Source organism: Anas acuta, chromosome 1, assembly GCF_963932015.1.
Source record: "Anas acuta chromosome 1, bAnaAcu1.1, whole genome shotgun sequence".
Classification (NCBI taxonomy): domain Eukaryota; kingdom Metazoa; phylum Chordata; class Aves; order Anseriformes; family Anatidae; genus Anas; species Anas acuta.
Window position 1 is genome coordinate 54,167,874 of NC_088979.1, and position 25,301 is coordinate 54,193,174.

At 41.1% G+C, this 25,301-nt stretch overlaps 1 protein-coding gene and 1 long non-coding RNA gene across 2 annotated transcripts in view; one reads left to right on the forward strand and one right to left on the reverse strand.

The window, feature by feature from the left end:
- Positions 1–16,196, forward strand: part of RAP2A (RAP2A, member of RAS oncogene family) — a 30,273-nt gene extending 14,077 nt beyond the window's left edge. Inside the window, exon 2 of the mRNA XM_068677331.1 lies at positions 12,183–16,196. Coding sequence (XP_068533432.1) covers positions 12,183–12,420 — 238 coding nt within the window. The 3' untranslated portion in view covers positions 12,421–16,196. The remainder of the gene's footprint in view (positions 1–12,182) is intronic.
- LOC137854207 (uncharacterized) lies at positions 15,768–24,880 on the reverse strand. The gene is made up of 2 exons (XR_011095016.1): positions 24,758–24,880; positions 15,768–20,211 (listed from the first exon to the last, which is right to left on the reverse strand). It is a non-coding gene; the product is annotated as an uncharacterized lncRNA (long non-coding RNA).
- Positions 24,881–25,301: the final 421 nt, after the last annotated feature.

Consider the following 25,301-nt stretch of genomic DNA (forward strand, 5'->3'; position numbering starts at 1 on the left):
CTTCCTAGGAAAGTTCTGGATGCTAGGATGGTTGAACTTTTTGTTCAATGTCTTCCAACATATTCAGGATGCCGATTTAGAATAAAATAGTTTGTGAGGTATTTTTTTCTAATGGGTACTTGTCTTTACGTAGGAAGAATAAGTTCCTGAGAAACTTATTTCAGAGGTTTATACTCAACATAGAAGAGAGGTTATTAGTAAATCATACTTGGTATTCTCAGCATAGCAGTAGTGTGCTGGGAGGCACTACTTTATACCTGGTGAACCAAAGCATTTTTAAAAAACGAAACCAAAAAAAAAAAACACAAGATTTTTGGAAGGTCATAATTTATATATTATTAATCTTTAGATATGGAAACAGTTTCACTTAACTGGCTGATGTGCATTTTATTTCTGGAGTTAAGTAGCTGAATTGTTAAACATAGAGGCCACTTCTGAAAACTGTGGAGAAGAAACATTCTTGGTGCTCTGTTCATCCAAAGCAGTCGGACTGAACATTCAAATTATTTAAACCAAGCTTATGGTAATTAAATAAGTTACTCTTTAAGGTGAGGGCTACCAACTTTCTGTGGTCGTGGCAGAATGGTTTTCTTTCTCAAGTCAGGAGTCAGAGTTTCTGGTAGAAACTCAGCAGGAGGGAAGAGGCTTCCAGAGCATCTGCTAATGAAGCAGTTGGACCTGTAACCCAAAGTTCTTGGGCTTCTTTTCCTTAAGACAAATTTTACATTGGTGAAAGAGGCCTTGAATATAATCAAAAGGATATGAAATCATAATACTGCTTCTAAAGTAAAAGACAAAATGATAAAAGTCAGATTTCTGTCTCCTCTCTGGGTTCGGTATTCTTGTGTTGCCACTCGCTTAGAGTTTCTGCAAAATAGCCCATCTTACAAATAATACCCAGAGTTGTCATATAATACTACAGTTGTGAGGAAAATCTGTCTCAGCAGAGCATTTTTGCAAAGTTTTCTTAGAAGCAGTGTAGGGTATTTTTATTAGCTTGAAGGACATTAAGCTGTATTATTCTGTGGTTACTAGGGTAACAAGGAAGCCTCTGCTTCGTGCGAAGCTCTCAAATTCTCTTCAGGCTGTGCCACGTCACATACGCTCTGGTATCCATCTGCCTGAGCTTCTTCTACGTGGGGACTGATGGGAGAACAGAAATTGATGCCAGGTTGGTTGCTGCTTAATCCAGTTTTTATTTTTTTCTGAAGCTTTGGGTGACTTGGAGCTAAGTTCATCGCAAAAGGTCAAATTCTTTCAAAGTAAATAAGTAAAAGGCACTGTGGAAATGCAGTTTATAGCCACATGCAGTACTTGATTGTACAGCTGATGCAGATAGTAGCAATCAAATTGTTGGAGGTGAATTTAAGCCTACCCAGGGGCATAGGTGTTTGAGATCAGACTTGGTGATTATTTGGGGTCCCTTACAACCCGGGCTGTTTTGTGCTACCTGTGAGTTTTGTGATCCAGGCCTGCAGCTGTTTCTAAAGGAATATGTTTGGGTAGAGGTAAAAACCAGCAGCCCTTACTTACTGGAGTAAGAAGGCTCTTAGCTTGATGTTGAGAAGAGGCTGTGTGGTTTTCTTTGGACCAAACAATGTGATGGTTCCTAAATTCTAATCCTTCAGAAGCAGGTGATGCTACTAAAAAGGTTTTGAATTATTTGTTAGGCCTGTTCTTAAAGACTGTAAAAGTGTAATTTTAACGAGCTAGAGAAAATCCTATTAGAACAGTTATTTAAATAAGTTTTGTAGTTGGATTCTTATCGGTGATTATGAGTTGGTTCAAGGAATATAAGAGCATTTTCAATTTGAAGAGTGAAATAAGGCCTTACGGGAACTGTGGTCTTTTGACCCTTTTAAAGGGCTTATGCATTTGAATATGCTAGCCAAAGTTTTTACTTTGTGTATTCACTAATGAGTTCCCCTGTCGATAGATTTAAGGATAAAGAGGTTGAAGTCACCATTAACTTAGTGAGGGAGCTCTAGTTAGTTTTGTAAAATCTCGTTAAGTTGCTTTGCTTTCATAGTGATAAGATATACGCCTACCTTGAGTTGTGTAGGTATGGTTGTCAGTTCCTCAACATAAACTAGTAGTTACACGTATTTGTATAGCTTGGAGATTTACAGATCTGAGGGTGGTTGAGGGAAAGAGTACAAGGCGGAAGGAAAAACTGGAGCTTTAGGTACAGCATTGACCAAATCTATAGGAAAGTAGACCTGACATCATCCATGTATATTTATTGGTAGATTCTGTGCTTTGCAGAAGGGCTAGATGTTGATTCTGCTTTTCCATGTGGAATGCTAACAAAATTTTGGTCTCAGAGGTTTTTCTTTAACCTAACTACAGGCATACACTTTGCTATATCTGAAGTGGTACAAATCTATTTGGCAACTTTCCTTCCCCCTGCTTGTCAGTGCTTCCTCGTGCAGTAAGTTTACAGTACCTTTTATAATATTACAGTAATCTATCTGAAGGTTTGCATTTCAAAAAGTATGGTTCTGAGAGAAGCTTCTTGTGACAAAGCATGTATTGCTAGATAAATGGTAGCACCTGCTGGGGTCACGATCTCATAAATTAGAAGTGTGAAAAAAATAGGCTCTGTAAATTTGCTGTATGATGTTCAAGAGGCCTGCATGCATTTTTTTATTGCCTTTGCAAAGGGTTGTATTCAGTCCCACGTTGTCGGAGTAGGTAGGCTTCTTGACCTTGTGCAGGTTTTGTATGGAGACGTGAGGAGGAGGACAAATCCTTCAGTGTCAGTGTTTTAAGATACCATGAGCTCTGCTGTTTGCTCCAGTCTGTGCAGCTGAAGTGAGGTAGCAACCTTGGCTTCCTCCCCACTCTGGTGTTTGTTCTTTGCTCCTGCTCTGAGGCACACCTCATCTAAAGGCTCTACTATCTCTGCTGGCAAGCTTGGTGTTGGCACTGAATCTGTCTTAATGTACACGTTCGGGATGCTTGTAAAGAAAAACTGAAGGTTTGTGCAGTTACGTAGCAGGTTGCTGAGAACAGCTGGGGTGCAGGTGACCAGGGATGGAAGGCCTCAATGGTGGTGACATGCCTTAGGCTCTCTGAGGTGAAGGCTGATGGCAGTTTTTCCAGGTGGAGACCAGAGATACAGAGTTTAAAGGACTTGTGAGAAATCACTCAGGAAGTCTTTTAGCAGGGTTTGGTACTGAACCCACGTTGTGCTGGCACTCCTCTCACTTAATGTGTTTTATCCTCTGACACCTTGTAGAAAATTTAATTCTAAGCGGCTACGTCTGGAAGACTTTAAAATAAAAATCAAATATCAGTGGTAGACTCTGTAGCATTTTCTGTTCTTTGTAACTGTAGTATCTTCTGTGTGTTGTACATGTGGTATGCACCAAAACCCTTGACACATCCAGTCATGCCCATTGAGATAAACATTACTATATTACCATGGCATATGACTTGAAAATATTTAAGGTCAGAAAACTAATACAGTCATTAAGAGTAATTTTCAATTATGGATACAAAGTTCAAAGACATCAGCATGCAGCCTAATTTTCAAGATGCTGAGCCATTGCTAAAGGTAGTAGCTGTATTCTTTTATTTATTTATTTTAAACTAGATGGTTAGTTTTAGAGTTTCTGCAGTTTTTGAGCGAGAGCTTTGTACTTAAGCAACCCTACTGTGCCTTATCTGTTCGTAGCCTTTGTGATAACTTGACTTCTTTCAACACAAACTGAGTACGAGACAGGAGCTAAGTGAAAGTGATGCACCTGTGAGAACCTCAGGTTTGTAGGACATCCTGATTTTTCCTGCTGCTTTGGAAGTATCATGTTAGAAACAAGAGAACAAGTCACGAAGAAAAAGGTCAGGTAAAACCACTTGCCTTGCCTTTTATGCTCATGGTTATTGCTGCTATCAGATGAGACCTTTGAGTGGTATAGAGAGGGACTGAAATACTATACATGTTCACAGCAAGCCTTTTCAGTGTTGGTAATTGATTTCAGCATTAGACATGAATTGGAATGGCAGATACTTAGGGAAAGGTATAGTATATTCTTTAAGGTGAAGGTCTACCTTTTATTTGCAAAGGCTATCGAGTGCCTGAAAGGCTGAGACCTGGTGTTACTTGGGTCATAGGCTCCCTGTTGTCATCCCAGTGCAAAAAGGGCTGCTTGTCTGCCTCTTCCCGTGCCAGAACCTTTCTTTGAGGGGGACTGGTAATGCCATTGGATGCGATTTAAACATGGATGGGCTTCTGTGAACTTGCTGAGGAAAAGGTCTCCCAAGGAACTTGAAGATCAGTAATTTTTCTTTAGGACTGGCTTGGTACATTAAAGTGGATGGTGATCTCTTCTCACATGGGGCATGCTGGCAAGCAATAGAATTTTAAGGCAGCCTTGCTCTTCTATATAAGCAGGTGATGGAGCTGCCAGCAGAGGTTTTATCTGCAGTGACCCGTAGAAGCAGGCTGAACATCTGGAAGGAGGTTGTCATTGTACTGTTCCCATGTGAGATCTTAGATGTGGAAAATCCTCTGTAAATGAGAATTTATCTCTGACGTGACTGGAAGTAGCCTGGAAAATTCTTCAGTGCCCTTCATACATAGATGACACATATCATCTGTTGCAGCAAAGGAATGTAGGTTTATGAGGTGGTGTACACCTTTGAGTACATGTAAAGGATAATATAATCCAGCATTTATGTCCCTAGCAAGTTCTCAGCTGTAAGCTACCAAGAAGTAACATGTTAAAGTAAAAAGTGCTTGTAGGAACAGTTGGGAAGCAAATATATTTGTGTATGTGTGAATACATATGTGAATTTGTGTGTGTGTGCACGTAAACATGTATGTATGTATATATAGGGCTTCATTGCACTGGGTTTTGTTGTTGTTTCTTGGGCTTTTGGTTGGAAGACAACTATTTCCTCTAATACTACCTAGGCACAGTACCAAAGGTGAGCCTGTCAGACAATTTCAGTGAAACTAGGATTGGCCAAGACTTCAGTTAGACCTTGAAACCAAACTGGAAAGTGTAAGTGGACTACAACAACCAGTGAACTGAATTGGCCTTTAAAGTATTTAATTTAAGCTGAGGTGATTATTACCAGCAGGTTTCATGTACAAGAGCAAGGATAGTTTCTGAAGTCTTCTCAAGAGCAATGTGGTGTGGTGGTTATTTATTATACTAATATTATTCTTCAAGTCATTTTACAATTATTATTTAATTCGATGTCCTATGAGTAAGTACAATTAACCGGACAGTTATCCTCAGTCTACCCATCTGAAGAGTTTGTTTCCCGAAGGCTTTATAGGGAGTTCATGTCAAAGCCTCGAATGAAACGTTAGATCCCTCGTCCCGCAATTAGGCCATACGCTGTTCTGTACAGCAAAATAATTCATGACTCAGGCACCTAATTGCAGTGGGACTTCCAATAAGCTCTTTAACATCTACTCATTTAGAAAAAACGATTTTAAGACTTTTTTTTTTTTTTTAGTTGGGAGTTGTTGCTTAACTAATTAAATCCTTACACAATCTAGCTTACAAAACTGAATATTAAATGCAATTAATTGGCAAACTGGAATGACTCGTTTGTATCACGGTGGTGTGGGTTTTACAGCTGTTAGGTATGGATTTACCCGAGCAGCTGCAATAGTTTTCATGTTGCAAAGAGCAAAATGTGGAAAGTTTAAACTTTGCAAAAACCTACTTATTTTTGGATTTATATATATATCTATTTCTCTTGACACATTTGATCTATGTATACAGTTACAGGCACATCTTCATTGGTGTGTATTTGTAGAATTCCACAGGGACAAGATAGAGCTCTACAGACAGGGCACGTGCTGTTGATTTAACCCATAATGTTAATTTTATTTTAAAAACTACCAAAATATAAGGAATTGGGGTCTGGAAATAGTGAAACATCCTTTCAGCCTAAATTTCTTAAGGTAAGGTAGTAATGTAGTAAAGAAGTGTTTGTATATATATATATACACATAATAAAAGTGTAGAATAGATACCTCTTTTTCTCCTGTTGCTTTGGTTCAAGAATTGGAAGCTTTAAATAAACATTTCAGCTTGCATGTTTGCACTTGATGATTCTGTAGCTTTGCTTCCTCTCGTCCTCATGTCTGAGAGGCTCAGCACCAGACTGGGGAACACTCTGTCTCTTTTCTTATTCTCTGCAGCTGAAGTGATTTGTATCTATGGAGGATTTTACATTAAATATCCAAGAAACTGTGTTAAAGGGCTAGAAACAGTCTTGATAGTTAAACGCAGAATAAATTCTTTCCCTAGTTGAGGAAACTTCAAGTTAAGACAGACTTCACTGCAGGCAATCAAAGTTTGCAAGCTGCATTACAAAATAATGTTTAGTAATAGATGCATATGAATTTATAAACAATCTAATGGATTTAACTGCTATTTTTGGTACTTCATATTTCCCAGAACTATTCTACTGTGTCTTTTGGCAAGATTGTTATCATAATTTTTTGGAAGTCTGAAGTGAAGAATACTTATTTTCCTGACCTTCTGCTAATATTTGTATCATCATTTTCCCTAGTATCCTTACCACTTTACAGGCTTTCCTTTTTGAGCTAGTATGAAAAGTGTCAGAAGCACACTCAGAAAAGCAGGAGGGAATAAACTGTGTGTGAAAGAAGAAGATAAAGGTGGTTTCAAACCTCAGATTCCTCTGACGATTAGGAAATGTTACCATGGATAGATACCTTTGCATTTCAGTGGTCACAGTGTTTAACGTATAAAGCTAGAAATCCATACATCTTTCCATAAACTTCAAAAGGAATTAAGGTAGTCATAAAAATAGTCTGTAAGAACACATCTTTTTTTCTCTTAATTTGTTTTTTATTATACAGAAAGCTTCTGCATTTTGGTTCAACATGTCCAGCTCTGGTATGGAGCTCAGGCAAAAATCCTAGAAAAGATGCAGCATTTCCTGAATGGGAATTAAAAAGCAGGAACCCCTTTGCACTTTTTGTCTTCTCCTTTTCTGGTCCAGTGCACAACTTATTTATTTTCCTGTTCTAGGGATACGGGACAATCTCTAGTACAGTTTAAGGGAGTCAGATCTGTTTATCAGCATCGTGGTGTATATTTTTAAATTCTTAATTTTTTGTTCTTCATTTTATTTATTATTCTTCATTTTATTCTATTTTTGCTTCATGTCATCTTTTTCATCTTTCTCCAGTGACAGCTTCAACCAGAAATCTGAAAAGTACCTTGTAAATGTAAAAGAAATTCAGATGTGATGTTTGTACTGCCCATGTTTTTCTCTCTGAGTAAGACTGGAGGTAGAAAAAATGTGAGGTAGAAATCTATGGAGGTCATTTACATACCATTCATCTAGAGACTTTCTAAATGTTTAACAAGTTAATTAAGCTGTTACTCAAAGTATACATATTAATCTAAACAGAAATGCGGGTGGACGTGCCATGTGAGGTAAGATAAAATGTAGGAGCTGTTTATCACTATGTCATGTAAGGCTGTGTGGTCAGCGGTGCATAGCTGAGCTGCATTAAACATTTAAAGTCTGTGTATTTACTGATCTTGTGTGGCTGTGGTGTCCATCCTCAGGAAAACTGGAGGGATTTACCGTGGCCTGCTGGTCCCAGAAGCTTGTAAAGATGGGTATCAGGGTAGTCTTTTAGCATTGAATAAAGTTATCTGAGACTGGTAAGTACATATTGGTTATCTTTTAAGGAGCAAGGACTGAATCTTGCCAGAGTGACATTCTAGATATGATGGTATTTGACTCTGCACTGGTGTCCTTCACGGGGCTGTAAATGATCTCAGTCAGGTTTATATCTTCAGGAGCTGCCGCTGCTCTGTACCCATCAGATTGGAGCCTAAGATAGTGAGATCATTTCAGCAGGGTGAAGTACCTTGTTCTTTAAACACGTTCTGCAAACATGTGTAATTGGTCTTGCAAAAATTTCCTCCTGAGGTCCTGAAAAGTCAAGTCTTGCCGTGCTACATTGGAGTATATTTCTTTCAAGCTCTGCTGTGATGTTTGCCCTGGAATACATACTTCACCGCACCGAGACAGAGCAAACTGGCAGCAGTCCTTATTTTCAGGTGGCCCTCAGCCTTTTCATTAGGAAAGATCAGCACTGCTCGGAGCTTTTCAGCGATGCTGAGAAAATTGGATTTTTCTGCTCCAGGAACGAGGGGCAGGAACGTGCTCTTTCTCCACCGTGACGGGGACAGGCAGGGGGAAGCAGGCCATGCCGAAAGGCAAGACCTCTGCACAGCTCCCGTGGTGGATAGCTGCCCTCTCACACATCCAGGAATGGCAGCAACAGCAATTTGGTTGTGTTTTGTTGTGTTTTTTTTTCCAGGCTCAAGTATAGGCAGTGGGTTTTTAGCCTCTCTTGCTCTGCTGATACACAATTTGATAGGTATATGCTGAGGCAGAATTGGCTGAAAGCTGAGACAGAATTTGAGGGAATAAAAAGCACGCTGGCTGTTTCAGGAGCGTGTTTGTGAGTGGGTTAGATCCAGCTTGAAGCTTTTGGAAGGATTTGTGATATTCTAGGTTTGATTTTTGTGGTTATATGGGAAGGATCTGCATTGCTGCTCAGGTGCCAGATAACCTAATAACAGCTCTTTATTTTTTTTTTTTCCTTTCATAAAGAAGCTGTTTTCCTATTGGGTCACTGAAATCCGCAGGGTGAAAAGCCTGTGGGGGAATAGATGTTCTTCTTCCCTTCAAATTTCATTAAAATCTCGTAGTTCTGACACATCTGACAAATCTCCCTTTCTCACAGCGGGCCCGTGCTGCTGCCCACCACCTCAGCGGTGTGCCAAAACCAGGGCAGGCCGAAGTCGTGTGTGTGGGACCTCTGAGTAGCCTCCTGTGGGATCAGCTGCCACTGTGAGGAGGGAGTGGAAGCGGGGAGCTCCTCCATGCTCAGCAGAAACAGATCTGCCCGGGTGCTGAGCGAGGCAGGAAATTCTGGCAGTTCTGGGAGACGAGCGTGGAGAGCCAGCCTGACCCTCAGATCTCGTAGAGACGTTTAGTCAATAGCCAGCTCCAGGGTTTCTAGGTTTTCTGTGGTGTGTTACCAGAACCCTAAAGCTGGGAAGTACGCTTCAGAGACCCGTAGGGCCTTTGAAGATAGCAGTGGCTGAGCTGGAGCCACGTAGCTTCTGCAGAGGCCTGCTAGGTCAGGTGTGGCACAGCCCAGCGCACAGTGGTCCATCATCGTCCTGATCTTCAGAGAATATAAGGCACAGACATCTCTGTGATACTGAGTAATACTGAACTGGAGCAGCCAGTCTTCTGCTTGGTGTCCATGGACTGCTTTCCCGTTATTTGTGATATTCCAGTTTGCATTCATCTAGATGATGGGTAACAACTTTTGTGTGTAGAAAGGCATGTTAAGACTCTCTTCATACAGAATATATGTATGCATTGTGTATATATATGTATAAAAAAAGAATATAATCAGAATGAATACATTCAGTGTACCCTTTAAAATATATGTACGTGTATACCTTACATAAAGTAGTTGCTCTGTAAATTTGACTGCTCAAAGGTGAGGTAATACAGATGTGTGTTTTGCAAGAGCAACCTTATTTTTGCCCTTTGAGGAAGTATTTGAGTAAAACAACGTGAGGGTTTTGCAGAAACATTTTTCGTACAACTCAATGTTATATAGTGGTCATCAGATAAATCCAGATTATGAGGTAAATACGGCTGTTGACTGTAGGATTCTCATCTCATGTTACACAGTGAAGGTAGGTAGTGAATAGGGCAAACACAAGCCCTGAAGGCAGGGGAAAAAAAGCAATACAGAAGGGTGATTCAATCTGTTCCATGTAATAGTTCTTAGATAGTCCTGTGCAGATAAATTCAGTTAAGTTTTTTATATCTATCCCATCAGCTCATCAATTCCTCTTTTTGTCATCTAGCATGAAGCTTCATAATTTCTGTCCCCCCTATTTCCCAGATGCTAAGCACTTATAGAAAACAGATCCTTGGATATTTAGTTGCACAGCTTTTCTAGGGTTCTCAAACCATTCAAAGCACTAACATGTTTAATTGAACTATCTGTAAATCTGCAACAAGTGTGTGGGCTTTTCTTCCCTCTGTGTTTCTCAACAAATTGAAGTGATCTTGCAGAAGAAGAAGAGAGGTGATCCTGTGTTTTAATTCTGGCTCAGCTACTTTGCTGAATGCTTCTCAAGCGACTACTCTGAATTTCTCACGTTTTCCCACTTGTAAAATTGAGAAGAGAGAGAATATCTATGGAAGCTGGAAGAAAAAGGTTTGCATTTGGGGCCCTCAGATATTCAAGACATATAGTGAAGGTGCAGCTGTTTCCACTTCCATTAAAGGTTTTTAATGCTGTATAGCAAATAAAATAAGACACATGCACGTGGATAGTAAAGATTAAAAGAAAAATACTGAATTGCTGTCTTATCTGTTCAACACCATCCATCTTATGTAATGAAAGACTATGCCATCATGTGCTGAAACGCAGGAGGACAGATTTCAAGATGCTCGTGTGTATTTTGGTATTTAATTAATGGCAACTTAGCTCTTGTAAGAGTTCCAAAGGTATAATTGTGCTAAATATTGTGCATCTAGAGAGTCAGAAATGGATTGCGGCTGTTCAGGTCGTAAACGAGGATAGGATAAATGGTGAAAAAGTGAGGGGAATCCTCTACAGTTACTGACCACAGCCTTAGACTCTGGATTAAGTGATGTTCTCAGAGAAGACACATTATAAAGCTTAGAATTTCACGTGCATCTGATGACATAGTTGGACCAATTTCAGATACTGAGTTGGTGTGAGAAGTTACTGTACTTTTATCCTTTGACTCTGGGATCGAGTCGACAGGAACACGTAGATTCCCTGTTCCTGTGCAGAGTCTCGACAGCCAAATTTCATCACCATTGCTGGGTCACACCAAGCTGTGGAACCACATGCACCAGCTCCGTTCTGCTGCCCTGCCTGGGAGGCAGAAAGAAGAGAAGGATAAATAAGTTATTATAGGTGGCTTTAGGACAGTAACATCTTAAACTGCTGCACATGTTAGCAATGGATGTCTTGGCTCAAATTGTTTGACTCAGAACAGCACTGCTGAGCTAATACAAAGTAGAAAATTGGGTTTAGATTAGGAGGGAACCAACCATCTTGTTTCTCTTGGATGTTAGTTTAGTTCAAGTGTTAAAAACCATAATCTTTTCTTCTCTTAGTCCTCGTTGCTTTTATGAGAAAACCAGTGTAAAAGCATTTTGGAAATAGGCCCAGTGTTTTCTTCTCTGTTATGTCAAATATGTAAATTTAAAACCTGACTAAAGACTTGCTGAGATCCATGTTTAAAGAAGGGTTTTATGCATGTGAGGATGGGGGGAAAAAAACAAGATAGGCATTTTAATTAAAATAATAATAATAATAAAAATGACAAGGATCCCCTCACGAAGAGGTTCAAAGTAATAAATTCCTTCAAAGCTTATATGATCTGTTGTGTTGTCCAAGTTGGTGATGAAGCAGAACTGTGATAGCATTGCCTGGTACTTAATTTTCTTTTCAGCTTGTGTAACTCATATAATGATGTGAATGCTGCAGGGAAAAGCTGTATCTTCTGCGTTAGCTAATGCCTGGTTTTATATAATACTTCTGTGTGTAGACAGGACTTGGAGGGGGCTGCCTGGAATTCCAAATGAATTTACTGGCACTTTGGTGTTCTCCCATTTATTGTTCACCCGAGATTTCCATGTGCATTAACTGAAGGTAGATGTACCTTTGAAAAGGGGGAGTGATGCATCTTCCTTATCGCAAGCAAGAAATGCAATGTGAAACCTGTTCAGGGAGAAGGAAGATGTAATGTCGGAGAGAGGGTAGCACCACGGTCCTGTTCTTGCACCCTAACTGAGATTAACAACGTAGAAAAGGTAATAGTGGGCAGGTTTCCTGGTGATGAAGAACATTCAGAGGAGGAAGAACTCCCTTGAGTTTTAAGGAAGTTTTGGGGGAAAGAGATGGGCAACAAATGGTGCAAAATATGCAAAGCATTTTTTTCCAACGTAGAATGTTCACATTGTCCAAACTTGCCTTTCTTGTTGGGTCTATACTGTTCATAAATAGGTGTTTACATCTTCAAATGCTGTTTCTTTTGAAATATAACGATTGCTGCTTTCTTTTTGTTTGGTTGTTGTTTTTTTTTAAACTGCAGGTATGAGAAAGTGCCAGTAATTCTGGTTGGTAATAAAGTGGACCTGGAAAGCGAGCGAGAAGTGTCGTCGAACGAAGGCAGAGCCTTAGCCGAAGAATGGGGCTGCCCTTTTATGGAGACCTCTGCTAAAAGTAAAACAATGGTGGATGAGCTCTTTGCGGAAATTGTTAGACAAATGAACTATGCAGCACAGCCAGACAAAGATGATCCATGCTGTTCTGCATGTAATATACAATAGCATTAAAAATGACCTAACCTGGACTTGATTTGCAGAAATTTTGTAAGGTGGTAAAACTGTCTACTTCACTTCCTGGTTTGTGGGTCACTTGAAATACATCTGTAGTGAAGTAGCATCATTAACTCAGAGCTGAGCATTGGAAGTCAATCACTGACTCTGGATATATAATTGGGTTAAATGACCACATCTCACCCGTTTTTCCCTTTGAGCACCTGCAGTTTTATGGCATAGCCAGTTGATCTACAGGGTCATTCCAGTTGAGCGTACGCGCGTTGTCACATCACACGGCAACAACAGCCACCGTTTCCGAAGAAGTTAGAAACCCTTTGGAAATGGGAAACAGAAGCAGTGGAGAAAATCATCTCTGAAGACCATTGGCGTCTAGCAGGAGCGCAAAAGGAGAGCCAAGTCTTTCAAACCGCTGTGCTTCAGGTGTGCGCTATCACTTGTGGCCAAGTTCGTTCAGTCAAATGTGTTGATTTCACCTGAACTTCTGACAGTGTTAGAGGAAGAGGTTACCAGAGACCTATATAAGTTCGGATTTTTTTCAAAAAGTGATGCTATTATTTCAACACTTTATCCCACATCTTGAAACAGAAGACATTGCCATCGGTGTGTGAAACGAGAGGCAAGATCCGAAAAGAAGTGGCAGGTGAAGAAACAGTACGGCATGGGAATGTTTTGAATCTTTTGTTTTGCTGCTCAGAAATGGAGGATCGCTTCAGGTTTTGGTCTGCAAAAAGCCAAACAAACCCTCTGTTTACAAAGCAGGAAGCATCTTTATTTATCACTTTACTGAACCAGGAGGAAGCAACTGTGATGAAAAAAATTGCTGAGCCTTACTAACAAGGAACACTTTAATAGTTTAACTAGTACCATCTTGTAAGGAAAATTAAGCCATGTTGCATCCATATGTTCCCTTCTGCAGAAACCTCATGGGACAGTATGAACATCCTGCATTTTTAAGTTTGTTGAAGACAACAGTTTTTCTTGCCTTGAAGGGCTATGTTCTCTGGTGTGATCCCTAACTAACCTTTGAAAATCACGTTTGCTCTTTCGTAGCTTTAATATTGAAAACGCAAATTGGATAACCACCTGAAATCATTTGGTTCAGAGGTGAAATAGTTGCAGTTATAATTCCTTAGGTGAGCGTGGAAATGGCTCTTTAATTGCCTGACACACTATTCAAAGGTTTCCCCAATTATTGGAGTGTTAAATGGTGGGAGCAAATGTTTTATTTTGAAAGGATGCTCGAGCTCTGGCTTGCTAGTTTCATAGCAGTGAAGTATTTATCATTTGCATGACTAATGGCACAGAAATACCTATTCTGAAGTCTTACAATCAAAGTATAGAAAAGTTTTCAATCACAATGTTTAGATTTTAAATGCTGGAGAGATTGTCTTGAGCTGGATCTTTTATAGGTAAAATTGGCCATAAAAATACAGTCACTGAGCCTGTGGTCTAAATAACACCATGCATTCATTAGTTTTTCAATCTTGTGCAGTAACAGTGTAGTTCCTTGTGTTTCAACGAGTGCAAACAGGGGTGCTGGGGTGTGCGTGTGTGTTGAGTGTGTACGTGCGTGTGTATATGGCCCTTAGAAATGCTGTAATTGGAGTTAGGTTCGAGAGTTTTGCCTCCATCTGCAGAACTGCCTAAAATGCTCTCATCTTCTACACAGGAAACTGAAGTGCAACACGCTTTGCAGATTTGTCATACGTGTTCTTAACGTTTTAACTTGTAGTTCGGTGGATGGTGAACAAAGGAGATCATGTTGACGGAAGAGAACTGGCCATCTCTGCCCTTAAGCTTTCAAAACCTTTCCACCGCCAACGTCTGGAAGGGCATTAGATGTCACACAAAATGACGCCTTACTCGAAAGTTCATGTAGCCCTTTTCCCCCCCCTACCCCCCCCAATGTCTACCTTACGGAGCTTTTGTTACCGCGCTTTGTTCTTTCTCTTCGAGAGGTATTCACACCATTTATTTCTGGCATCTGAATGCCCGTTTTGGGGTGCTCCGAATCGCCCTCCTAGAGGCACCTACCTCTTTCCATTGACTATATAGCAAACGTAGGCTTTTAGTTTGGGTCCACAGCTTCTATGCCTAAACTAGATGGTATGAATGTTCTCTTCCCCCCCGCCCGCCGTGGCAGCCACCGTGCTGAAGCAAGATCAATTCAACAGCTGAAGTCTTGCTTTAGTGACAGTTTTTAGGAAATCTAGACTGGGAAATGGATTATTGAGCAGCACAAATTGCCAAATAGCTTGTCAGCGTGAGATCCACTGTATAAGCACTCAAAAAAAAAAATCAAAAATGCTTAATTGGAAGTGCGAAGTGCACGTTATGCAACATTATTTACGGAGGTATTAAAAATCTTACCTTGGAAATTGTTAATTGACCACAAAATGGCATAAAGTACAATATGTGGAGTTCATATTGTGAAACGGATCTAACGTAGGAAAAATGGCACAGTACAATTCCTTACAGAAAATATCAGTGACAATATTTTCCCAGTCTTGTTTTTTTCAGTACACTTTCACGTCTTCAAAAACCTAGGCTGTGTATGCCACCGTGCAGTACAGCGGGGGGGAAAAGCGTAAGTGTTGTGTTGTTTTTTTTCGTGTAATTCCGAGGAAGTAGTTATGCACTATTTGTATTTCCACTAACGTGAAGGTAGTGGAGCTTGAATCAATGACAGTTGCACTTGACAAGAGATTTTTTCCAAAATCCAGGGGTAGCAGAAACGCAGCTGAGTGAGCCACACGGCGCTTTTGTGGCCGCCCCGTGGGAGTCATTGGTCGGTGTTTAATTTGTGCCCTGATCGGATTACCAATTATAGTATTGGAAAGTTTCTTATAACATGCCTTAAAACGTTATGATTTGTTCCAAAGACCCGCTTTTTCCTTTGGCTGTCCTTGTAGAGCTTTGTCCTTTTCTACAAAGACAGCATTTCTCCTGTTTTATTGTGGTTTTGTTGTTTTGTTTTTTATATATATATATATAATGTTGCAACTTTTATTCTTTTAAGCGATGATAGTGATAGCAACTGTTTCCTCTTTCCCTTAAAAATGCACACAAGAAACTGGTCCAAGCAAACAAACAAAACGGGAATCAGATCTCGAGTATTACACGTAGTTGCTTTTGTTGTTGTTGTTGGTTTTCGCCCCCCCCTTCAAAGCATCAAACCAATTTGATGACTTCTGTTCTGGTTCTAGCCTCTCCCTAACCCCAGTGCTACAGTTGCCATTACTTTTCTGTGGGAAAACTACTGGTATTTGCTTTCCTGTATAGAATGTTGCCTAAAGATGTCAGCCATTTGGTTGGGGGGGGGTTGTGCATGTTTGTTTTTTATTTTGTTTTTTATTTTTATTTTTTTGCCAGTGTGCTGTCCAAGCACTGGCTAGGCTTTAATCGTGAAACTCCGCGACAAAAGCAAATGTTGGACAACTGCAGGAGGCTTTATCTGCATTGTTGTGCATCTGTTAATTCTTGATCAGGGTTTGAAGAAAGACTGAAGTGGGTGCTGGAACCAGGCGTAACGCTGTTGATTTGGAGTTTCCCAGAGGTGAATTAATGTATTTCACAGATAATTGTTGAGCTCTAATACAACTGGCAACATAAAATGGGGCAACAGTTTGTTTTGTAACAATGTCAGTTGTTTAAACCTTGATGTTTCAAATAAAACAAGAATTGTACATAGAACTCAATGCAAACTCAGCAGTTGTATTTGGAGTTAAATTATTTTAACAAATAAATTTATTTAATGAAACTGCCCTTGGATTTTCTGTACTGTCCATTTTGGTTTGGTCATAAAGTTCATCCAAAGCTAATAACAAGAGCTGCCCAGTCATTTCAAACATGCTGTCAATTATTTTGGGATTCAGCAAGGCATTTTTTGCCAAAATGCTCTTCTAGTACAAATTAAGAAGCAATAAGAAAGAATATATTTTCATTTTAACAGATGGATGCGTGTTGTGATTTAAGTTAATGCTTGATAATGAACCAAAGCAAAGGTTTGGGGTTTTCTTGTTTGTTTTCTTAGAGGAATATACACTCACAACAATCATCAAGACTTGGTATTTGATAAGATACATATCTTGTTATGGCAGAAGGATGATAGTTCCTGTAAAACAGATTAAAACAATGCATGAACTTGGTCAATATATGGTACAATCAATATCCAGTGGGACTTTTATAACACTGAGGATTACAAAGGGTTACAAAGGGGATCGTTCCCTATATCAGCTGTTCAATTGATGAGTGTTTTTGCAGGCTTTCATTGCAGTACAAAAGGAGTCAGTGTTAGAAAGAACTTCAAACACAATTAGCATTGCAGAGATAAATGAACAGTTGAGCTAATGCTAACAGGATTATTCTAGCTAATTGGCATTGATCAGCAGTTACATTTTGGTCATGCCAGTATCACTAAAATGCGCTGTTCTCAGTAATGATGGGTGCTTGATGCTCTCTTGCTTTCATGTCATGCGTGCCATAAGGAACACGAAGCCTGAGGCTGGCACATCTTAAAAGCTCCTGGTTCTATGGTTAGTATAGAGGGCTGGCACAAACTGTTGTTTTTGTGCTTCTGATATGCCAATTCATTCTGTAAAACAGTTCCAGGGGAGCTTACGTGGATGGGTTCTTGCCATACTGTTCATTTATTAATTTCTTTTTGCCCAAGAAGATAGCTATACAGAGACAACAGGAATTCATTGGGCTCTTCTAAAGAGTTCAAAAAAAGTTGGTGAAACATGTTCTTTACAAACACAACTAGAAATCTTTGAATGTTTTGCTCTTATGCCTTCCCTGAATCCTCTTTTTTTATTTCATTTTTTTACTTTTAGCTTGTGCAGGAAGCTAGCTGCCTCTGCGAAAGGTTTGTAAAATGTTTTGATTGAAAATAAATGTCTTTTCTATCTTGCACAGGTATCAGTCTTACTGGATCTAGCTGCACTACTTTCTGTCTTCTCACACTGCAGATAGAAAGTACTGCATGAGTTTAACATAGTGCTAAGATTTTTTACTTTTATTTTTTTCTTTGCCTCAGCTCCCACATTACGTTCATCATGTGGCCTCTTAACATTTTTAAACAGCACTTCTGCTTGAAGAATGACCATAAAAGCCCTGTCTGAGTGGCTGGACTGCCTAGCAGCCTTCAGAGCTGTTGCTGTGCAAGCTTTGCTAGACTTTGTGCCTATTTGCCTAGCGAAACCAACGCGGCGTGGAAGCAGGAACTGGCGTTCCTCTAGCTCTGTCTGGGCACGGAGCAGGCACAGCCCACGCTGACTTTCAGACGGGAGGCTGCGTTCAGAGGCTGGGTTGCAAGTGGGTGGCAGGGGAGCAATATTCCCGTGAACCAGACACCGTGTGGTACTGGAATCACTAAAACAGCAAATCTTCATCCTGCTTTGATAGAGGTGTTTTTTTTTCTATGTACTTACAAGCACGCACGTTTTGGTTTGACTTGAATATGAAACAGCTTGGGGATCACTGAGAATTTATTGCAAACTTTCCACGGTACGGTGCCCACGGGTGAAGGCAACTGGGTACGATGCTTGCCTGCTCTTCCAAGGAGTGCATGAGAGGTCCTGCAGCCACAGAGGAATCCTGCTGAAGGATGGAAAAGGGAGGTGGGAGCGGAGATGGATCTGCCTGGAGGTGAACACATACAGCTGAAAGATTGTTAATAATGAAGGTCGATGGAGAGAGTGGTAAGCACAAGGGGAGAAGTACAGCCTGTATGGTTGACCAAGTCTGTAAGTATTCCTGCACTAACACAGTAATGTAAAGGCAGCTGTATCAGAGAATTGGATCTCAAAAAGCAGCATTCTACAAAAAAATTTCTTCTATCTGAAAGAGATATAAAGCTGCCTTGATACAGTAGTGGGAAAATATTCTACATAAATGGATTTTTCATTCTTTTAGAGTCCTTGTACAGTTCAATAACCAAAGGAAAAATGTTATCCTCAAATACCTGAGACGTGTCACCTTATCTTTCCTGTTGTATAACAGTTTAGAAAAATAAAACACACCTCCTACAGCTGAGAACATTTAAAAAAATAAAAAAATAAAAATGCTGTAATCCGGTATATTAAGTAAAATGGTTCGGTTGTTTCTCAGGATAAAACAAAGGAAGATGCATCATTCTGCATATGCAAAATTCTTTAAAATAGTTTAAGATCTGGCACCTTTCTGGTTTGAACCATAGGGAAATTACCCTAAAACCACTGTCTTGGGACATATTTATAAGCTACTGAGGGGGTGGGGTGCACTTTAGTCAGTACAAAGCAAGTTAGAAGTTGGCATCCAGAGTCTTCAGCTGCCGCAGGCAATGCTTTTGGCCCTTTGTAGTTCATTTATAGTAACTTCTGGGCACAAGGCACCTTGCACAGTGCATGTGAGCGTTCATCCTGGAATGGAAACTGCTGAGCGAAGCAATTTCTTCCCACTCTTTTTCAGTGCTTGGAGCAAGCGATGTCGCAAGTCTTTCTGCTGCTGGTAGCATAAAGCTGCTTCTCCTTGGAGGAAGAGTGAGGGAAGGATTGAAGGCAAGGAGCAGGCGGCCTCGTACTAGCTGGGATGAAGGATCTGCAGAGAAGCTGCTAGGGAGGGCGGTATGTATTTATATGCAGTGGGTGGGAGCTGAGAAATAGAGTGGGAAAGAGTAGGATGACACCGTTCAGCAGGGAGGATTCCCAGCCATATATCTTAACGTATCTTGCTGAAGAAGCAGAAATAGGGCTTGCTGACAGTGAGGTCCCCTAGGAAAGGTTTGGGGGTGGACTTCACTAACCCCAGGGGTAGAGGCCTGGTCTGAGGAGGTGAACATAACCTGCCCTGTGGCTCATGACCAACACTGGGACAGGAAAAGCTTTCAAACAGCTTTTGCTCTCCTAAATTAAGTCTTGCTCTCTTAAATTAAGGCAATGATAAATTAACCTTTACAGTATTTCCGTATGAGATTTTGATTACGGGAACACAAGTAATTGATCAATCAAAGAAGATGGGGTTCTGCAAAGCAAAAAGGATGACAAACAAGTGTCTGACTGATAGCAAGTGAACGAATGAGGACTTTCAATGCAAAACAGAGCAATGCTCTTCTCAAATTCTCCACTAAGCCTCAGGAGTTGTGCTGGTGCTGCTGTAATGGGATAAGAGTCTGTAAAGGCCTGTGTGTTTCTCTCAGTCAATTTTAGCTGAAGTTCACATTGTTTCCTTTGTGGCTCTACTGTAGATTTGTTCCAGGGAGGGTGACCCTGTTGAATTTCTATTACAGTTTGGAAGGAGATAAAACCTCTGCTGGTTCTGCTTAATTTACCAGGGAAAGATGCAGCTGTGAAGATTCAAGATTTTCCAGAAGTCTTCCTAAGAGGTGGCAACTTCTCATAAGATAAACTCAAGCACCCTTTCTTGATGAAGGTGGTATTTGCAGCTATTTCTGGGAACTTGCTTACTCAAACAGTTAAAGACCATTAAGTGTGGGTGTGCACTCGCAGCATGTTGTTTACTTGCTCCACTATGCATGATGGTTTACTCAGATTATCCCTGATTTCTGCCTTTAATGAGGGAGTTGATCCATCACGTGGGCATCCTTCACTCAGGAGGACAACATCCACTTGGAGACACACTTTGAGATAACTGGGGAGGAGTCTTCCATGTCTGCTTCACATCTAAATCAAAATGCTTATTTTCTGGTTCACTTTTCACATTTACAGGAAGTCTGAAGAGTAATAATATTTTCTCCCCATCAAGCAGTGGCAACTCCAGTCTTGGAGCTCTTTGGGTTGTCTAGAAAAAAAAAAAAAAAGGCAAAAACATCATATTTGTCAGTATAGAGAAAGAATAGCAACAGGGCTACCTCTGCCACTGGATGAGCATCTTTTTCCCAGGTGGCAAAAAAAATTTTTTCCCATGTGGAAAGCAACTATTTTCAATTAGAAGAGACATTCTTCCCTTCTTCCCCTATACATGCACCTTTTTTTTTTTCTCCTTCCTTTTTATTTATTGTCTTGACTTCACACTTCGCAGACATGTTTTAGCAAACTGTTCTGGAAGCAAACGCTGATGGCAGAAGCTGCTTATCCCCTGCTCTCAGAAATGAACAGAGAGCCTATGGATCACTGAAACTATACATAGAGCTCACTTGCTTATAAATGGCAATGTTTTCCAAGAACTGAAGACCCCTCTTTTGGAAAAGTTTGTAATGCTGCCTCCTGTTAAGATTTTCCATTTTTTCTTATTTTTGGCATGTTGGCCTAAAGTTTAAAAAATACCCGCACCACCAAAAAAATAAAAATAAAAAATAAAACCCAAACAAACAATATAGAAAATAAAGCCTATTCCCATTTCCTCATCCAGGTATCTGCAACAAAGTTTCTGCTACTGTTCGTCACCTATAAATGTGAATAAAGAGGAAAGAAAGGGGTAGGCTTACAGGGGAAAATACAAGGGTTTCTGACTGCTCATTGACTTTGGATGGCAATATCAAAATTATCCATAAAGATCTCTGATCAAGTATAGAAAGATTATGAAAGCTGGTTTTCACTGGGCTTAAGGGTGGTAATAAAATTGTTTTCTCCTCCGCATGCAAGTCTCCCTGCAAAGAAATGCATTAACAACTGATGTCTACCACACAGTAATTGTGCTGGGTGATGAGTGGTACCCTCCAACAGTGGTGCTGCAAGCACCAAGAAAGCTGGATTAGCATTGCAGCAGCTGATAGATTCAGCGTCTTTAGCAAAGCTTTGCTGCAGACCACAGCTGGGACTTGGTAAGTTTAGAAATACACAGCTATTTTAATTGCCTATGTAATCACCTAAACCTGCATCTTCCTTACAAACAACCTTCAGGTGCTCTTCATCACAGAGGGCTAGATGTGAGGTGTCCATCACAAACTGCAGAACAGTGTATGCTAAATAATCACTCCTGACACACCACTATGGGCCTAAATGGGCCTAAACTACTTTCAGACTACCACATTTCTTCTGTATGGGCAAGTCTTAGCCAGAGCTGTTTGTATCACACCTTGTGGTGTGTGCAGTAATTGATTGATCCAAAGATCACCAGGTCGCTCATTTTACTGTATAAGAAATGTCTGAGATCAGCCCTCTTAGACTAATTAAGCAGAGATCCCCCTCTAATCCCCTTAGAGCAAACCTGCCATTGCCCTGGCTTTGCTTGGACAGACTCTGTAGCAGCTCTGTCCATTATGTGATTGATGAAGCAACCACGCACTGGCTGAGGTAAACATGCTGCCAAAGGTGGATCTGTGGGATAATGGAGTCCATAGCGTTGGATGTTAGGATGCTTGATGCAATAATTTTTCTGAGTTGCACCAAAAGCAAAGTGCCTTGATGACCCAGAGCACAGTGCCCTGCTTCTGTTGGCCTCTAGCACTGTGAAGTGCAAATGATATTGCACCGTGGGAGTATTTCACAGCATATCCTGAGTTGGAAGGGATCTACAAGGATCGTGCAGTCCAGTTCCTCATTCCACACAGGACAACCCCAAGATCAGCCCATGCGTCTAAGATCATTATCCAAGTTCTCCTTGAACTCTGACAGGCTCAGTGCCTTGACACTTTCCCTGGAAGCCTGTCCCAGTGCCCGACCACGCTCTGGGTGCAGACCCGTTCCCTAACCCCCAGCCTGACCCTCCCCTGTCCCAGCTCCATGCCGTTCCCTTGGGTCCTGTCGCTGTCCCCAGAGAGCAGAGCTCAGCGCCTGCCCCTCCGCTCCCCTGTGAGGGAGCTGAAGGCCGCCATGAGGCCTCCCCTCAGCCTGCTCTGCTCGGGGCTGAACAACCAAGGGACATCAGCCACTCCTCATACATCTTGCCCTCTAGGCCTTTCACCACCACTCATGACTGGCTTTCTTAAGGGTGTGCTCCTCCTGTGACAAAATCCATGCACTGTTGCCAAAACTCAAGCCATAGGCCACGCTGCCTGGCCATGCTTGGACCCTGTCCCTCAGCACACCTGCTGTACACCCAAGCCGGATCTGAAGCATCCTGTGTCTTTCAGGAAAGCATTAAGCAAGATGCAGAAGTCAGTTCTCTGCCTGGAGGTTTTCAGGACTTGCCCACCCACAAGTCACCAAAGGCACAGAAGATGACAGCAAGCCTTGTATCAGAGTAGCATGCAGGATGTTTTCCCTCCTTCTCAGCATCTCTCTACCAGTGTATCTCAGGTTCCTCAAAGGATGGGGGCATTTCCCTCAATGTGCACAACTTACTGGCATCACTTGCAGATCGCTTGGTGTCAGCTATTCCAGTGCTGACCACAGTAACTAGCTTTGAGTGCAGAACAGGAGGTTTTCCTGCAGTTAACTGAAGGGCCATGAAGACCAGAGGGCTTTCTGAGACTCCTACAGAAGAGCTAAATTAAAAATCGAGCAAAACTTGGCATGGCTCCCCGCCTGGTGATTGCAGTGCAGCAGCGTTTAACGTGCTCTTGCCAGGCCCGGTGAGCCGCTGATGGTAAAAGCAGGCTTTTGAAGGCCTATCTTGAAAGCCTGTCAAAAAGTAAAATAACCTTGGTAATGTATGTTTTTAAGAAGGTAGTAGTTGATCCTCAGTTAAAGCAAGGTTAGTTTCCAGCCAAGAAGACTGATTTTTTCCAACTTCTTCCTTCTGTGCTGCTATTGTAAAAGGTCTTTGGAAAAAATGAGCAGTTGGCTGAATGTCTCAAAGGTTAGTTAAACTCAGGGCCCTCAGGTCAAAGTATCTCAGGTGGCTTGTCCTTCCTTTCAAGCTTCTTTTTCCTGTTAGGGCAGGGAGACACCTCTGCATGCATATTGTGCTCAAGTCTGGGAGTAAGAAATCCTTTTCTCTGCTGATACTTTGATCCATCGGTAATTTATCTGGACACACACACAAACTTTATCACCATCCTTTTGTTTTAACGGCCCAACAGTCTCTTGAAGGGAAATTCATCTAAAAACACAGTTTTTTGACTTCTCTTTACTGATATTCTGGTCTATGTTGATATCATGCTCTCAAGCAATGATCTTTAAACTCTTAAGTAAAATGAGTGCCTCATTTCATGCCCATGGGAAGTCTCAGAGGGAGTTACTCATCCAAAGGAGCACTCCGTGGCCCAGCAGATCCCCAGCCTCACATTTCCAAGTGACATTCCCTCCTGTGATGAACACAGATGTGGTAGCAATAAGCAACAATAAAAATTAGACTGAAAATAAAGGGACTTGGGAAAGCACTGAACCACCCTGCTTCTGAGGGTATTAGCACACAGAGACCGTAAGGCAACAAGGCAGGAAATGAAGTTTGCAGTATTTTTGTTTGTTACAAAAACTTGCAGCTTCGATATCCCTTCTTCCCTTGCTTTAAAATCCCAGTGAAGTAAGAAGTAGCTTTGTAGGCCTTGCACTTGCGAAAATAGGCTGGGTAAACAGCAATTGTGTTCCAGTCCTTTTAGTGCTGTGTGTGAGGAGAGACACAAAGCATTTTGAGTGCTCAAATGGGGAATCTCCTGGAAAAGGACAGCCTGAATAGAGCCAAGCCTTACGATTCCAGGAAAAGAGAAGGTCAGGCTTAATAAACTGGCTAGGATTGTTTAAGAAGAGCTGTTATAAACTGAGGAGGGTGCGTTTGTGTGCAACAGCACATTTTTGCTCACAACTGTAATAGATGGGGGAATATAAAATGCTTTCTCTTGGTTTTTGTATTCTGCCCTGGTGAATTGGAAAAGAGGAAGCAATGAGGGGACACATTCCTTTTATATATTTTGATCCTACATACCGAATGCTTCAGCAATGGACGAAAAATAAGATAAAAAGAAAATAAATAAAATAAATGGAGCAATGTGCTGTAAACCTGATATGTAAAAGCTAACTAGCTGGTGGGTTTGGCAGCGTGGTGATGAATAGCAAGCCCCTTGGGAGCCTCCTCAGTCCTTACCCAGGGATGTATATCTTCCTACAGCCAATTATTCAGACTACAGATACAACACAGGCTGGTTTAAAAACGCGCAGGATATCCCAAATGGGCTGAGGAGAGAGTGACTCCACAGACAGACACAAGCTTCCCCCCTCCCCCCAGGCAAAACTCAGGAGAAACATGGGGAAGAAGTTCATTAAAGTAAAACCTGCTTTTGGTGACAGAGAGGTTTGTAGCTGGAAAGTGAGCAATAGGAAAAATGCTACAGAAGAGAAGTTAGAGTGTAAGCTTCCCACAGAAAGAATAGCAATCCAGAGGAAAGGAAAAGCAAACAAACAAAAGAAAACTCTAAATATTTTTTTCTTTCCTAAAAAGGAAGAAAAATAAATTAAAAAAATAAATAAATAAATAAAAAATAAAATTCAGCTTGCTCTACACCCACCTGTTTTTGAGTTGGACAAGGAGGAAGAGGAGGCTCAGACTGAGGGCAACCACTGCTAGTTAGTGCTACAGCCCGCCACTGTAGGTCCTATGGGGTGGGATCCCAGTTTAGCTTTTACTGGTGCTTTCTCTCTAGGTTCATTTATTTAATTAATAATATTGATTAATTTAATTTAGCAGCTTTAATTGTTAGCAGCTGGCCATGACCCTTGAGCACCACAGCAGAGCCATGGGCAGCTTAGATTTGGCTGCACCTGCATCCTGGGTGTTGCATTGATTTTTGGTAAAGTGAGACTTGGGAGGCAATTTAAAGAAACGGAGAACCAGACACACTGAAAAATGTCCTCTTTTGCTCTCAGCAGCAGCAAGTCATTTAAAGGCCTTGGTCATGAGGAAAGGGAAAGTTTGTGTTTATCACAAATCCCTCAAGACATCTCTCTAGGGAAGCCCCAGGGGCTGAGAGGAATCCTTGGCCATGATAATGCCCTTCCAGCAGCTTTTTCCCACACTTTTGCAAACAGCACATTAGGGAAAACCCACAAAGT